Source organism: Rhinoderma darwinii, chromosome 7 (assembly GCF_050947455.1).
Source record: "Rhinoderma darwinii isolate aRhiDar2 chromosome 7, aRhiDar2.hap1, whole genome shotgun sequence".
In the NCBI taxonomy this organism is placed as follows: domain Eukaryota; kingdom Metazoa; phylum Chordata; class Amphibia; order Anura; family Rhinodermatidae; genus Rhinoderma; species Rhinoderma darwinii.
In genome coordinates this window covers 26,156,884-26,173,609 of record NC_134693.1, presented here as the reverse complement: position 1 = coordinate 26,173,609, position 16,726 = coordinate 26,156,884, and the positions used below count along the sequence as shown (strand labels likewise).

The 16,726-nt window shown below is 42.1% G+C and overlaps 1 protein-coding gene across 1 annotated transcript in view; it reads right to left on the bottom strand.

Moving 5' to 3' along the window:
- Positions 1-374: 374 nt before the first annotated feature.
- The window catches only part of SHISAL2A (shisa like 2A), a 56,901-nt gene continuing 40,549 nt past the window's right edge, over positions 375-16,726 (bottom strand). Inside the window, exons 3-4 of the mRNA XM_075832136.1 lie at positions 3,936-4,141; positions 375-493 (exon numbers count right to left, since the gene is read on the bottom strand). Of these exons, the coding sequence (XP_075688251.1) occupies positions 3,957-4,141 (185 nt within the window). The 3' untranslated portion in view covers positions 375-493; positions 3,936-3,956. The remainder of the gene's footprint in view (positions 494-3,935; positions 4,142-16,726) is intronic.

Here is a 16,726-nt window from a genome sequence, read left to right as displayed (position 1 = left end):
GCAACCCTTCCACCCCACCTACGACATCCAGCGCATGAGACAAATTCCGCCTGCACTCCCTAGCTAATTCCCATGTTTTCATTTATAGGATATGTATCAAACTAAAGACTTTGTATTTTCAAAACATTTCTATACGCTAAGGTTAGTTTTCATTCTGAAGAATGAAACCCATTCATCGAACATCAAACTGAGACAGAAATAGATGTTAACATTTCCGTTATAGAAGATCAGTCTTAGTCTCATTCATATGACAAGCTGTTCTTTTAATTGGAGCGCCATGAAGGCCTACAGAACTTTTTTTTTTTTTCAAGCAATGCGACTGTGTTCCTGGAAAAGCAAGATTAAGACAAAATGCCACACCAAGACAAACAATGTAAAAGAGGCAATACAAATGTTTATTGATGGAATGCATGGCATGTCTGTTGTAAGGCGGCAGGCACAGGAGATCGAAGCCAAGTAGCTGTTTGAAAACACTGAATCCTAGCACGATGACCTATGAAAAAGCGTAGACAAAATACAAATTAGTCACATCAAAACCAAGGTTTAACAGAATTCATTTTCAAAGCTGCATAAGCGGTATAGACAAATCAGTCAATATCTGAATGTTAGGCTGAGTTCACATGAGATGATACGCTGCGTAGAAGCACGCAGCACATTCGCCTTGTGCGCCGCAGTGAATTTCAGGCGAAAAACCTCGCCAAACTGTGTTGCAGTTTTCCGTTGGAATGTCCGCTGTGGAAAACTGCAGCATTTAGCCGGCCTGCTAGCAGGTCAGCCTCCTGATTTTCAGATGTTTTTTAAGCCACTCGCGTTTTTCGCGGCGTTTTTTACTGCCAAAAACGTCCCAAGAAGTGATCTGCACTTCTTTTTCGTGGCCGGTTTTATACGCGCCCGTTTTTCAAAACGGCCGCGTAAAAAAACGGCCCATCAGAACAGAACGACGTTTTTCCCATTGAAATCAATGGGCAGATGTTTGGAGGTGTTCTGCTTCCGGTTTTTCGAGCGTTTACGCCCGAAAAACTGGCAAAAATAGGCCGTTTGAACATACCCTAAGCGTATGTTCACATGGTCTATTTTCAGCCGTTTTTCGGGCCGTAAACGCCCCGAAAATGGCAAAAAATATAGAGGCTGAACGCCTCCAGACATCTGCCCATTCAATGGGAAAAATTGCGGTTCGTTCCAACGGGGCGTTTTTTATGTGACCGTTTGAAATAACGGCCCGTAAAAAAACGCCTCGTCAAAAGAAGTACATGTCACTTCTTGAGCCGTTTTTGGGGTCGTTTTTTCATTGGGTCAATAGAAAATGGCCCTAAACAACGCAGCAAAAAAACGCCTGATGCATAAAGAAAATGAATATTCATTCTCTGGCAGCGCCGGAAAAAGCCGAACACTTCACTCAGCCATCTCCGGTGCTCCCATGAAGAATGAATGGAGCGGCAGTGCGCATGAGCATGTTAACAAGGTATTTGACAGCCGCGCCTACATAGTGCCAGCGCGGTTGTTGGCCACGTTGCAACCGTGTCAGGGCCGCTCTGTTTGGCCTTACCCTTATCCTCATGAATGTAATTTGTTCCCTTGCCAGGTGCTTTCTACACTTCCCTCACACCCACATCTTTGCAATCCATGTTGTATTGTTTAATTGTACCTGATATACTGTGTACCCTTGTTGTTGGATACTTGCAGTTTGCCCAAACTAGTTGTATGCTCTACTTGTAGGATACCAATAATGTGCACTGGACGTAATATGTACCCTTATTTTTTAATGATTACCACAATTTGTACCTGACTAAGCTTGGTATCTTCTTTGTTAAATACTCATACCGGTGGCTGTCAGGGCATACTGGGAGTTATAGTTTTGTAACAGTTGCAGAGCCACATTTTGGGGACTACTGCACCAGAAGGACCCTCATAGTGCCAATTATTCGATCTGAAGAAGTGAACGCCTAAGAAACAGGACTATTACTTATACATAGGCTGAATGCACACGTTGCGTAATTTGATGCGGAAAATCCGCACCAAAACCGCAGGTATACCCACATAATTCCGCAGCTAAAATCGCACTAATGGTGCGGCTTTTGATGCATTTTTCCATTTTGATGCGTTTTTCGGCACATTTTCATGCTGCGGATTTTGGTGCAATTTTGCTCTGCACTGGGAAGATAGAATTCGCAAGCAAGAACACAAGATAAATTGACATGCTATAGATTCTAAAAAACGCACCACAGGTCAATTGCAGTCCCGAAAAATACTGCAGCATGTACATGAGATTTCCTGGACTCTCATTGACTATGCTGGTGCTGTATTATGCTGCTGATTTGCCGCACGCAAATCCACGCTCCAAAACCGCACGTAATACGCATCGTAATAGGGGAAATTATTTTGTTCCGTCAGGCAATTATAATATCAGAACCACTATTCAAATATTTTACTTTTCCATCCAAATTTATAACCTCCAGATGATATTTTATAATTTATTATTTAATTCTGCTTTTATCAGAATCAATTATCTGTTATATATGAGGTTTTATTTCTTTTTTTTAAGAAGTTTATTGCAATTGGGTAAAGGGGTTCTCAGGGCATTTTATATTGCTCGTCTATTCTTAGGATTGCAACTAGAATATGTTGCCCTATTTAAGGGCAGCATATTATAGAGACCGGTCCGCTACTCAAAAAAATATTGTGCCATTTGTTTAAAAGCACCTAACAAAGAATACAGCGGCCTCACAGTTATGGGAACGCTGTGTTCATGAGATGAGTGCTACCTGCCCCCTCACCAGTGACTGACAGCTGCTGTTGTTCATGGATGGTCTATGAATGTTGTCATTCTGGACGATATAGCCGTAAATTAAAACGACAAATGTCAATGTATCTCTCCCTCGATCTCTAGCCTGGGCTGGGTGTCTATTGATGGGACGAAGATCCGTCGTTTGACGTGAAGGACTTTACTGCACTCGACAATGATCGAGAAAAATCCAACACAACAAATCAACTTTTCTATGTTCTAATGCTTGATTTTGTCTCAAAGAGGCCTTCTATTCTAAGCAAACATAAGTCAAAATGAATACCCATTAATCTAAATCTATTAAAGGAGGAAATCGACCATAATTTTCCTACAGACAAATCCGAGGATAATATAGACAGGAATCCATGAGATAGATCCCTCGCAAATTTATACAATGTAGGACTTTATAGTCAAAGGACTCTATTTCCTTCATCACTACTCAGGGATCATAAATGGGAATCTCTGATACAAAAAGGTTTAGATAGAACAAAGCTATTTGTGTGCATTTTGTCCAAAAAAAAATATTTCTGAGTGTGGATTTATGAACTCCAATGAAATAAGTGGGGTCCAAGCTTACAAACCCCAACCAATGGTATCTTCTGATATCCCTGTATTTGTTTTAGGTGGATTTTTCTCTACCAATGGTCCAGAGTGGAATGTCCAATCTATCACTGTTCGCGTTCTTGTTAGTGCCTATTCCAAGACATAATTGCTAGGTCTTGAGAAGAAGATAATTGCTCTTCAATTTTCACATTTTTGTAACGCTGCTTTAACACAAAATCTATTTCTCCACAGAAACCTTCAGCCTCACTTAAACATATTTCTTCCTTTGAACATTGTGCAATTTGAAAACCAGAACAAAATTATGTTTTGTGTGAAATTCATTAAGGGGAACCAGACTCGGGGTACACGTTATTCCCATACAAAGCATAAGATGACGTGGAGCTGGGGCTTTTCTCAGATTGCTTAATAAACAAAAAATGGTTGAAAATATATTACTGGTCATAACACCTGGAAGAAATATGTTATATGCAGCGTGTAACCTCTGGAAAAGGAACCAACAATGAGAACAATATATACTGGGAGTATATATGTATATATACAGTATTTACATGTACAGTATTTGTGAGCTGAGGAAATGATCCATACATACTCATTTCAATGACAGTTGAGCTCAGGAAGGTCCTTGTACATTGATTGTTGTCACAGTTGCAAGGAAACATCTCTGAAACAATCTATCTGGGTCCTGGGGTTGGTTATCACAGTCCAATTTATGGCTCAGAAAATGCCGCTTAAAACCATTGGGCACAGTGGATTGGCTGGACCTGCTGGGACCTTCCAAAGAGTTTTGTTCTATACCTAAAAGATAAAAACAGACATGGTATATCCAATATAGTGATATATTACATCTGCATGTGACAGAAATACTAAATACAAGAGCGTCATGTCTATAGGCTTCCTCTTCCACAGTACAATTTTTGTTTTTTGTTTTTCGTTGTTTTTTTTTCTCAAAAATGACTAATTGGTTGTAATGACGGGGGGTGGGGAGACAGACAAGTGTGCCCTAATCTACCCGCCACTCAGTCCCTGCCTACTTGCAACGACCCGCCCTAGGCGACGGGGTACAACTGGGCGACGGTCCCTACGCTCAATAAGTGCACGACAGACAAACAGACAAGGGTACACAGAGCTAGGGGGAGAAAGGGGCAGTTGCCCACGGCAACACCGTGAGCAACAAGAGAAGTAAACAAGCCGAGTCAAACCAGGAGTGTACGAGGTACCAACCGCAGAGCAGGAGAGTAGTCAGCAAGCCGGGGTCAATATGAAGCAAGGACAATAGTACAAGAAGCTGCAGTAGGGCCAGGAAACCAAACAAAAATAATCAAAAGCAAAGGAGGAACAGGAAAGGCAGGTATAAATAGACAGAGGGCGGGAGCTAGCTCCGTCTGGCCAGGCTGTGATAGGTTCTCCCACTCCTAAGCCTGCCACCCTGAGTGGTGGAAGATGGAGTCAGTCTCACAGACATAGAAGCAGGTGCAGACTGATTATCTATGGGCGTTAACCCCGAAGCTGTGCCTGGCAGATCCTTTACATTGGTAATGTATTTGTTATCCAATTCTCTTGCTTCCTACTCAAGATGAGCTGACACAAAGCTGACTGGCAATCATCCTCCAGAACTGCTGGCTCAAAGGTTGCAAGAGTTGCTGCTTTTTGGCCGTTTCCGCCGCTGTCTCAGTGGGCAGAGCTTAAAGGAAGTGAGCGGGGCCACGCATAGCCCAACACATTACCTATAGTTTACGCCACAAATTGGTGTAAATTATAGTGTAAATCTACACCATTGCCTGGCTGGCATATATTTCAATAAGGGGCGCACGGAAAGCCAAAGATATGACAAATTTATTAAGAGGCGTGCGCCTCTTAATAAATTTGCTGCATCTTACTCCAGCTTGTTTTCTATTCCAACTGGTGTATAAAATTCCAGTCTCAATAATTCCCCCCCCCCCCCCCCATAGTGTCTCCACTTGTATGGTTGACTTGAAGGAAAATTTTCAAAAACATTGTATAAGGGCCAGAGGCATAACTTTAACCTTTTGGACCTCATAGCAAAATCTGTAACAGAGCCCCCAATTATCATGTGTCCTTTTGTAGAATTTGGCTCTTCATCTGGGGCAGAGGGGCATTTCGGGCACCCTCAGGCTCTGGGGCATGGGTACAACTGCAATCTCTACACCACTAATAGCTATGCCTTTGATAAGTGTCTTATTTCTGTACATTAAAGATGTGAAAGCTTTTTTTTCCACTACCTCCTTACTCTTATGTAGATATATCAGTGGATGAAGTTACAAGCTTGATTCCTGCAGCATCTATACGTCAGTGTTTCCATGATAGCAATTGTTGTCCAGTCCTCTGGTAGTTATAGGGAGTCTGTCACCAGAATGTTCGTATTAAACTAGTAACAGGGTATTGTAGAGGAGACTAACCTGTTTATAGCCTTTCGTTTCAATTTATGCTTCCTTTGTAGAGAAATAAGTTTAATTAAGTTTATGCTAATGAGCATTTAGGTGCAACGAGGGCGTGACCGTTACACCTAAATGCTCTTACGTCGCTACATTGATTGACAGGGGCCAGGCAGCATAATCGGCGTGTACATGCCTGGCCCCGTACTGTCGCACGCGCGTCCCTGCACTTTACTCGGCTCATGTGCAGTACGATGTTTCGACTGTCAAACCACTGGTGTTGTATATGTCGCCAGATGCCCTTGCCCCAAATTGTATGTTGGCAAGACCACTCAGCAACTCAGGAGACGAATCTCCAGACATGTCAGTAGTATCAATATGAAAGAGGATACTTCCATTTCTAGACATGTGAGATCTTTTCATGGGAGCGACTCCAAGGTCCTTAAATTTTGGGGCATTACGCAATTAAAACTTGGACCTAGGGCCGGCAACTTAGACAGGAGACTACTGCAGGAGGAGGCACGATGGATACATAGGCTCAGCTCTCTGAGTCCTAATGGCCTAAATGAGGGGTTAACCTTCATGGCTTTTTTGTAGGTGGCACTGAACCCTCTTCTCTTGTTGTCATAAACCTTTTCTACTGAATTAAACCTTTTTGCTGAATTGATTTTCTCTGCTGAACATACTTTCCCTTGTGATACCTCTGTCGGTCTGACAGTTATGTGACACACTGATCACCACATATGCAGTCTTGATGTATACTTAGTTATACTTTATTAATGCTTGGTGAGCATGTATATTACCATTGATGTTGTTATCGATACAACAGACGACTCGCTCTGATCCCTGCTCTCTCCTACTATTTATTTTTGTCCACCGGACTTGACTATGTAAAATAAATATATTATTATGCACTCGTGTATGCTGACTCTGCATGTTGCGCTGTGTGACTGTATTTTGCTCTCCCTGCGGCTAGCATGACGCGTATATTGTACTGAATGCATGCATTTGCTGTCATCATGTATTGAGGCTCTCTATGGTATCCACTTGTTTGGATTTGTTTATCCCAATTGGGCGCCGTTTTGTTACTCCTTATTGGCTGCCCTTGCTGTCAATCTCCCCGCATACAGAACTTTCTGAATGACTATCACCCGTTTTGACTGATGTGCGCTTGCGCTCAGCCTCCGTGGTGATTGGATGCCTGATCCCGGTGTTCTATTGGCCTGTTGTCATGCCACTCTTCTTGGCGTGGGGGCTTGTCATTTGCGGTTACCTGATTGGCTTTGAGGAGAATCGTTGCCGTCACACGTCATGCGGACGCAGGCACACGAGTCTATATAGGGAGCAGTTTTTCAAACGCGCGCTCATTAGCCCCGTGTTATCCCCTGAGGACGCTGCTTCTGCAGCGAAACATGTCGGGGGGGCTATCGCCATTTTAATACATCACTGACGGTCCAGTTATTGCCTCCATTCGGGGGTACTGTTCCTATGTACGGCAGTCTGCAGCTGCCGAATCAGTCTCTCTCACTGCATCCAGTGCTGTACTGGATGCATGCACACTGACTCCTGCGTTACATACTGGCCGTCTTTTGATACAATTTTAACTCTTCAGTGTTGTTTGTCTGTTTGATACATTAATAAAAGTTATATTTTAACTGCCTTTACTGACACTTATCGACTAATTGACTGGTGGCTGGGAAATTGGGACTTTGTGCCTAGGCACATTTCTCTTCAGTACGATGTTTTGGCTCTATATTATTTTAATTTTGATTATTTTCATTATTACATCAGGTGTAGCCCCCAGAATAAGACGGGTTAGACTCGGCGAAATGTGCGTTGGGGCGATACACCAATTGGAGAGGGACATCTACAACTGAGAACAGGGCTAATTGAATGTGTATAGATAGGGACACATACATAGAAAAGAGAGATAAAATAATTACAAATCTAACTGCAGCACCGTGGTTACATACAAAACAAGAGAAACCTGCATTTATGCAAAGCCAACTTTCCCAATAGCCACACACAGCGTCTTATGAGTGGTAAGTGACCTATATGCTGCAATCACTTGCAGCCATGGAGATATTTAAATTGAGGCATCAGAACATCTAGATTGGTGATGAAGAGGCTTAGCCTAAATTTAGAGGGATAGCCAACTACTAATTTAAATCATTTATGAATTCCCAGTTCAAGTTCAAGAGAAAAAATAATATTATATACATATACACTACCGTTCAAAAGTTTGGGGTCACCCAGACAATTTAGTGTTTTCCATGGAAACTCACACTTATATTTATCAAATGAGTTGCAAAATGACTAGAAGATATAGTCAAGACATTGACAAGGTTAGAAATAATGATTTTTATTTGAAATAATAATTTTCTCCTTCAAACTTTGCTTTGGTCTTGGAATGCTCCATTTGCAGCAATTACAGCATTGCAGACCTTTGGCATTCTAGCTGTTAATTTGCTGAGGTAATCGGGAGAAATTTCCCCCCATGCTTCCAGAAGGCCCTCCCACAAGTTGGATTGGCTTGATGGGCACTTCTTGCGTACCATACGGTCAAGCTGCTCCCACAACAGCTCTATGGGGTGGAGATCTGGTGACTGCGCTGGCCACTCCATTACAGATAGAATACCAGCTGCCCGCTTCTTCCCTAAATAGTTCTTGCATCATTTGGAGGTGCTTTGGGTCATTGTCCTGTTGTAGGATGAAATTGGCTCCAATCAAGCGCTGTCCACGGGGTATGGCATGGCGTTGCAAAATGGAATGATAGCCTTCCTTATTCAAAATCCCTTTTACCTTGTACAAATCTCCCACTTTACCAGCACCAAAGCAACCCCAGACCATCACATGACCTCCACCATGCTTGACAGATGGCGTCAGGCACTCTTCCAGCATCTTTTCAGTTGTTCTGCGTCTCACAAATGTTCTTCTGTGTGATCCAAACACCTCAAACTTCGATTCGTCTGTCCATAACACTTTTTTCCAATCTTCCTCTGTCCAATGTCTGTGTGCTTTTGCCCATATTAATATTTTCCTTTTATTAGCCAGTCTCAGATATGGCTTTTTCTTTGCTACTCTGCCCTGAAGGCCAGCATCCCGGAGTCGCCTCTTCACTGTAGACGTTGACACTGGCGTTTTGCGGGTACTATTTAATGAAGCTGCCAGTTGAGGACCTGTGAGGCGTCTATTTCTCAAACTAGAGACTCTAATGTACTTGTCTTGTTTCTCAGTTGTGCAGCGGGGCCTCCCACTTCTCTTTCTACTCTGGTTAGAGCCTCTGTGTGCTGTCCTCTGAAGGGAGTAGTACACACCGTTGTAGGAAATCTTTCGTTTCTTGACAATTTCTCACATGGAATAGCCTTAATTTCTAACAACAAGAATAGACTGTCGAGTTTCACATGAAAGCTCTCTTTTTCTAGCCATTTTGAGAGTTTAATCGAACCCACAAATGTAATTCTCCAGATTCTCAACTAGCTCAAAGGAAGGTTAATTTTATAGCTCCTCTAAACAGCAAAACAGTTTACAGCGTTGCTAACATAATTGCGCAAGGGTTTTCAAGTGTTTTCTAATCATCCATTAGCCTTCTAACACAGTTAGCAAACACAATGTACCATTAGAACACTGGAGCGATGGTTTGGGTAATACACATATACATAGACTTTCTGACTTTCTATAATGCAATCAAACTACTAAATGATCTTAACTAATGGTTACGCTTACTGTCTAAAAATAAAAGTGATAAGAAACAAGCACAAATAAAATAAAAATAAAAAATATATATATTGTATCAAAACAAATCAAAATCACTGAGAACTATGTGGCAAGGCTGGAGAACAAAAAACAAATGCTGGAGATACCCAAACCCAATATTTGATGGATTATAAAAAAAAATAAAAAAAAAGCGTCCATATATCCTACTATGTTTTCTAGCTATATATTTACATATATTTGTGAACATTTTTAAAATTTACTAATAAAAGTACACTTTATTTAATGCACGGCTTTTCCCTGCTCTTTTTACCACTTTTCTCTACTAAATATATAAACAATTCAACTAAGACATAGAACAATGACTATAAAAGTCAACAAGAGGAACATTGAAGGTTTAATTTCCAGCACCTTTGTCCCATTCTCATCAGTATATAAAGGAGTAAATTGTTATGTACACTGCTACTTATTGTAGTATTCAGATGTCAGGGGCCGCAGTTAATTATGATGCCTTTCATCGTTTGTGTCTCTATAAGTTTTCAAGGTTTCACAAAAAATGAACAACATGTTCTCTCTGTATTCATCTGAATATTCAATGTTACAGATGTTCAGATCTCCCAGGTAGCTGGCACAATGAACATTGATTACATTCCAATCCAGGACTTTCTTTTATAAATCAGGAGCTTCGTGGTCACTGACAGCTATATAATGTTCAATATTCAGTGTAAATCATTCAACCATAGCATTAAAACCACTGACAGGTGGTAACATTGGATAAGTGAATAACATTCATTATCTTGTTACAATAGCTTCTGTCAGACCCCATGCTGACCCCTGTCCACTGCAGAAAGTGCCTACATGGGTATCAGAACTGGACCTTGGAGCAAGAAATGAAGGTGCCTGGTCTGATGAATCACCTTTTATTTTACATCATGTGGACAGCCGATTCTATTGCTTACTTGGGAAAGAGACGGCACCAGAATGCACTATGGAAATTTGCTTACAGGACTAAGGGCATGACCACACATGGCGGAATTCCTCCGCAACTGTCCGCATCAATGCCGCACCTAATCCGGGTTGCGGATTACGGCTGCGGATCTGCACAAAATGTGCAGAAAATTGATGCGGACTAGCTGCTGCGGACTGCGGGAAAAGTGCTTCCCTTCTCCCTATCAGTGCAGGATAGAGAGAAGGGACAGCACTTTCCCTAGTGAAAGTAAAAGAAATTCATACTTACCGCCCGTTGTCTTGATGACGCGTCCCTCCTTCGGCATCCAGCCCGACCTCCCTGGATGACGCGCCAGTCCATGTGACCGCTGCAGCCTGTGCTTGGCCTGTGATTGGCTGCAGCCGTCACTTACACTGAAACGTCATCCTGGGAGGCCGGACTGGAGACAGAAACAGGGAGTTCTCGGTAAGTATGAACTTATATGTTTTTTTACAGATACATGTATATTGAGATCGGTAGTCACTGTCCCGGGTGCAGAAACAGTTACTGCAGATCGCTTAACTCTTTCAGCACCCTGGACAGTGACTATTTACTGACGTCTCCTAGCAACGCTCCCGTCATTACGGGAGCCCCATTGACTTCCTCAGTCTGGCTGTAGACCTAGAAATACATAGGTCCAGCCAGAATGAAGAAATGTCATGTTAAAAAACCAATACGCTCCGCACCACACATAACATGTGCATGACAGCTGCGGACTTCATTGCGGAACTTAGAATCTCCATTGAAGTCAATGGAGAAATTCCGCCATGAGTCCGCAACCAGTCCGCCACTGCTCCGCAACATCCCTTGCATGCTGCGGACACCAAATTCCGCTCCGCAGCCTATGCTCCGCAGCGGAATTGTACGCATCGTGTAAACGAACACTGCTAAATTAAAGTGAAAGTCAATGGAGAAACGGCTCCGCTGCGGATTAACGCTGCGGAGTGTCCGCAGCGGAATTTAAGTGAAAATCCGCCATGTGTGAACCCGCCCTTAAAGAGTCAGCTGCTAACGTCTTGGTGCCAGATACAACATGATACCTTCAGAGGTATTGTGGAGTCCATGCCACAACCGGACAGATCTATTTTGGCAGTACGAGCAGGACCTACACAATATTAGGCAGGTAGTTTCAATTTTGCGACTGAATAGTGTATATCCGTATAGCAGTTGTCTTATTTAATATCCTTGTTTTGGCTAAATATGTCTCCTTATACATGTATCAACTATCTACTGTATCTATTTTTCTATTTATATTATCATTTTATATCATGTATCTTCTGTCTGTCTATCTATCTATCTATCTATCTATCTATCTATCTATCATCTATCTATCTATCTATCTATCTATCTATCTATCTATCTATCTATCTATCTATCTATCTATCTATCTATCTATCATCTATCTATCTATCTATCTATCTATCTATCTATCTATCTATCTATCTATCTATCTATCTATCTATCGGTAATGTTATGACATCGTCATGCCTGTTTTGTCATCACAACAGCTATGACATCATAAGGGATGTGATGCCATAACTATAGCCCTGTGAGGCCATCACCTCTTTTTAGCCTTAAAGTGACCGCAGTAGCTATAACAATGTGTGGCATCATCACAAAAGCTGTATAGTCATTACATCAGCCCTGACACTTTATCCCCTGTATTAAGCCTTGAAGGGGCCTTAGAGACAAAGTGGCTAGAACAAGAGTTAACAAGACTCTCCTGGAGGCCGGGACAATTAAGTTTAACCCCTTCGCGCTCAGGTCAGTAATAGTACGTCCTGCTAAGTAGAACGTTCGCGCTCAGGTCAGTACTATTACTGACCTGAGTAAACACGGCGCCATTTAATCCCGGCGCGTGTCTGAGCTGTGATACCTGCTGTTTCCGACAGCAGGCTATCACAGCTTAGTGTGCAGGGACCGATCGCGGTGGTCCCCGCCGATTAACCCCTTAGAAGCCGCGTTCAATAGCGATCGCGGCTTCTTAGGGGTTAAGCTGCCATCGCCGGCCTGCTACACGATAGCGGGCCGTGATGGCTACTATGGCAACCAGAATCCTAACAATGGACTCTGGCTACGCCATCGACGGAAGCCTAGTGGGTCCCGACAAAATCAGGACCCACTATGCTTGCTGTCAGCGAACAGCTGACAGCTCTAATACACTGCACTACGCATGTAGTGCAGTGTATTAGAATAGCGATCAGAGCCTCCTGCCCTCATGTCCCCTAGTGGGACAAAGTAAAAAAAGTGTAAAAAAGTAAAAAAAAGATGTGTAAAAATAAGAAAATAAAAGATTTAAAAGTAATAAAAGTAAAAATCCCCCTTTTTCCCTTATCAGTTCTTTATTATTAATAAAAATATATAAATAAACAAATAAACTATACATAATTGGTATCGCCACGTCCGTAACGGCCTGAACTACAAAACTATGTCGTTATTTATCCTACGCGGTGAACGCCGTAAGAGAAAATAATAATAAACCGTACCACAATCACAATTGTTTGGTCACTTCACCTCCCAAAAAATGGAATAAAAAGAGATCAAAAAGTCGCATGTACCTAAAAATGGTACTGATCGAAACTACAGTTCGTTACGCAAAAAATAAGTCCTCGCACGGCTGTATTGATTGAAAAATAAAAACGTTATGGCTCTTAGAATAAGGTAACACAAAAAGTGAATGATTGTTTACAAAACGTATTTTATTGTGCAAACGCCATAAGACATAAAAAAAAGCTATAAACATCTGGTATCGGCGTAATCGTATCGCCGCGCAGAATAAAGTGAATATGACATTTATAGCGCACGGTGAATGCTGTAAAAAAAATTGAATAAAAAACAATAGTAAAATTGCTGTTTTTTTAGTCACCACGCCACCTAAAATTAGAATAAAAACTGATCAAAAAGTCGCATGCACCCCAAGAAAACTACAATGGATTCCTCAAGGGGTCTAGTTTCCAAATTGGGGTCACTTTTGGGGGGTTTCCACTGTTTTAGCACCACAAGACCTCTTCAAACCGGACATGGTGCCTAATAAATTAAATTAAATTAATTAAATGTCACCTCTACTTTGCTCTAAATTCCTGTGAAACGCCTAAAGGGTTCATAAACTTTCTAAATGCTGTTGTGAATACTTTGAGGGGTCTAGTTTCTGAAATGGGGTGTTTGATAGGGGTGTCTAATATATGGGCCCCTCAAAGCAACTTCAGAACTGAGCTGGAAACTAAAAAATAAAATAAAAATGAGGCAATACTTCGCTTCTTACATTATACTGATAATGAGCCGTGCCCACCCCGAGATGACCCCAGTTTTGACCGTTTGTATAAACGGAGACCCCTATTAGACCATTTCAGTGCCCGGTTTTCCCAAGCATTCACCCCCGAGAAGTGTATTTCTATAGATGAATCCCTGGTACATTTGAAAGGGAGGCTTCAATTCCGCGAGTACCTGCCGGGTAAGAGGGCAAGGTATGGCGTGAAGATGTATAAGCTGTGTGAGAGAGCATCCGGGTATACCTACAAATTTAGGATATATAAAGGGAAGGACACCAGTACTCAGCCCCCAGAATGCCCCCCCTTACTGGGAGTTAATACAAAAATTGTGTGGGATTTGGTGCACCCACTGCTGGACCAGGGTTACCACCTCTACCTGGATAATTTTTATACCAGCGTCCCACTCTTCAACTGCCTCGCTTCCAGAAGTATTGTGGCATGCGGCACTGCTAGAAGAAAACTGAGAGGCCTCCCTACGACTCTGCTTGGGCAAACACTCAGAAGGGGTGAGAGCAGGGCACAATCTAGCAGCAACATATTGTGTGTCAAGTACAAGACCAGGGAGATGCCACACCAGTACCCATGTACCTGTACGAGGTACCAGTACAGGGACCCCCAAACTAGACTGCATCCTGGACTACAATAGGTACATGGGAGGGGTGGACTTGTCAGATCAAGTCCTGAAGCCTTACAGTACTTCTGGAAGCGGGGCCACAGGCATCGTACCAGGGCAACACTTTTTAGGAGAAGTTCCACAAACTGGCAAGAAGGGAAAAAGTCAAAAGAGGTGCAGAGTCTGCTATAAGAGGGGGATAAGGAAGGACACAATATATCAATGTGACGCGTGTCCCGAAAAACTAGAGCTCTGTATGAAAGAGTGTTTTCAAATTTATCATCCATCCCTTTATTTTTAATTTACCCCAGTTTTACTCGCTCTGATCCACTTCGCACAGCTTACCCCTCCTCATCTTTCCCCTCTGAGCCCTGCTGCGTGCCCAGGCAGCTGATAACAGCCGCATGTAGGGTATTGCCATACCCGGGAGAGCCAACATTACAGTTTATGAGGTGTATATCTCCGGTGGCACATGCTGGGCACAATATATCGGACACTGAATTGGCATATATGTATAGAAAATTGCAAATTTCTCTCTGCACCAACTGCTGCACATTATCTTTTACACAATACCTGTGGGGTCAAAATGCTCACTACACCTCTAGATGAATTCCTTAAGGGGTGTCGTTTTTAAAACGGGGTCACTTCTCGGGGGTTTCAACTGTACTGATACCTCAGGGGCTTCTGCACACACGACTTAGCACCAGAAAATTCCCAGTAGGCCACATGGTGGTCCTTTCCTTCTGAGCCCTCCCATGGGCCCAAACGGCAGTTTATCACCACAAATAGGGTATTGCCACACTCAGGACAAATTGGGCAACAAAATGCGGTATTTTATTCCTTGTGAAAATAAGAAATTTTGAGCCAAAACTACCTCTTATTGGAAAAAATTACATTTTTTTGAATTCACAGCCCAATTCAAATAAATTCTGTGAAAAAACTGTGGAGTCTAAATGGTCACAACACCCATAAATGAATTCCTTGAGGGGTGTAGTTTCCAAAATGGGGTCACTTCTGGTGGGTTTCCATTGCTTTGATACCTTTGGGGCTCTGCAAATGCGACATGGCACCCGAAAACCAATCCAGCAAAATCTGTGCTCCAAAGAACACATAGCGCTCCTTTCCTTCTAATACCTCCCATAGGCCCAAACGGCAGTTTATGGCCACAAATAGGGTATTGCCGCACTCAGGACAAATTTGGCAACAAAATGGGGTATTTTATTTGTTGTGAAAATAAGACATTTTGAGCCAAAACTACATCTTATTGGAAAAAAGTTTTTTTTTTAAAATTCACAGCCCAATTCAAATAAGTTCTGTGAAAAAACTGTGGGGTCTAAATGGTCACAACACCCATAAATAAATTCCTTGAGGGGTTTTGTTTCCAAAATGGGGTCACTTTTGGTGGGTTTCCATTGCTTTGATACCTCTGAGGCTCTGCAAATGCGACATGGCACCCGAAAACCAATCCAGCAAAATCTGGACTCCAACTAACACATAGCGCTCCTTTCCTTCTGAGGCCTCCCATGGGCCCAAACAGCAGTTTATCACCACAAATGGGGTATTGCCGCACTCAGGACAAATTGGGCAACAAAATGGGGCATTTTGTTCCCTGTGAAAATAAGAAATTCTGATCAAAAATGACATCTTATTGGAAAAATTGTCATTCTTTTAATTTCACAGCCCAATTCAAATACGCGCTGTGAAAAAACTACGGGGTCAAAATGGTAACAATAACCATAAATTAATTCCTTGAGGGGTGCAGTTTCCAAAATGGGGTCAGTTTTGGGGGATTCCTACTGTTTTGGCACCTCAACACCTCTCCAAACCTGGCATGCTGCCTAAAATATATGCTAATAAAAAAGCACCACCAAAATGCACTAGGTGCTTCTTTGCTTCTAGGGCTTGTGTTTTAGTCCACGAGCGCAGTAGGGCCACATGTGGGACATTTCTAAAAACGGAAGAATCTGGACAATACATATTTAGTAGTGTTTCTCTGGTAAAACCTTCTTTGTTACAGAAAAAAAATAGAATAAAATTGAAATTCAGAAATAAAAACGAAATTTGCAAATTTCACCTCCACTTTGCTTTAATTCCTGTGAAATGCCTGAAGGGTTAAAAAACTTTGTAAATGCTGTTTTGAATACTTTGAGGGGTCTAGTTTTTAAAATGGGGTGCTTTATGGGGGTTTCTAATACATAGGCCCCTCAAAGCCACTTCAGAACTGAACAGGTACCTTAAAAAAAAGGCTTTTGAAATTTTCTTAAAAATATGAGAAATTGCTGTTTATGTTCTAAGCCTTGTAACGTCCAAGAAAAATAAAATAATGTTCAAAAAACGATGCCAATCTAAAGTAGACATATGGGAAATGTGAACTAGTGACCATTGTGGGTGGTATAACCGTCT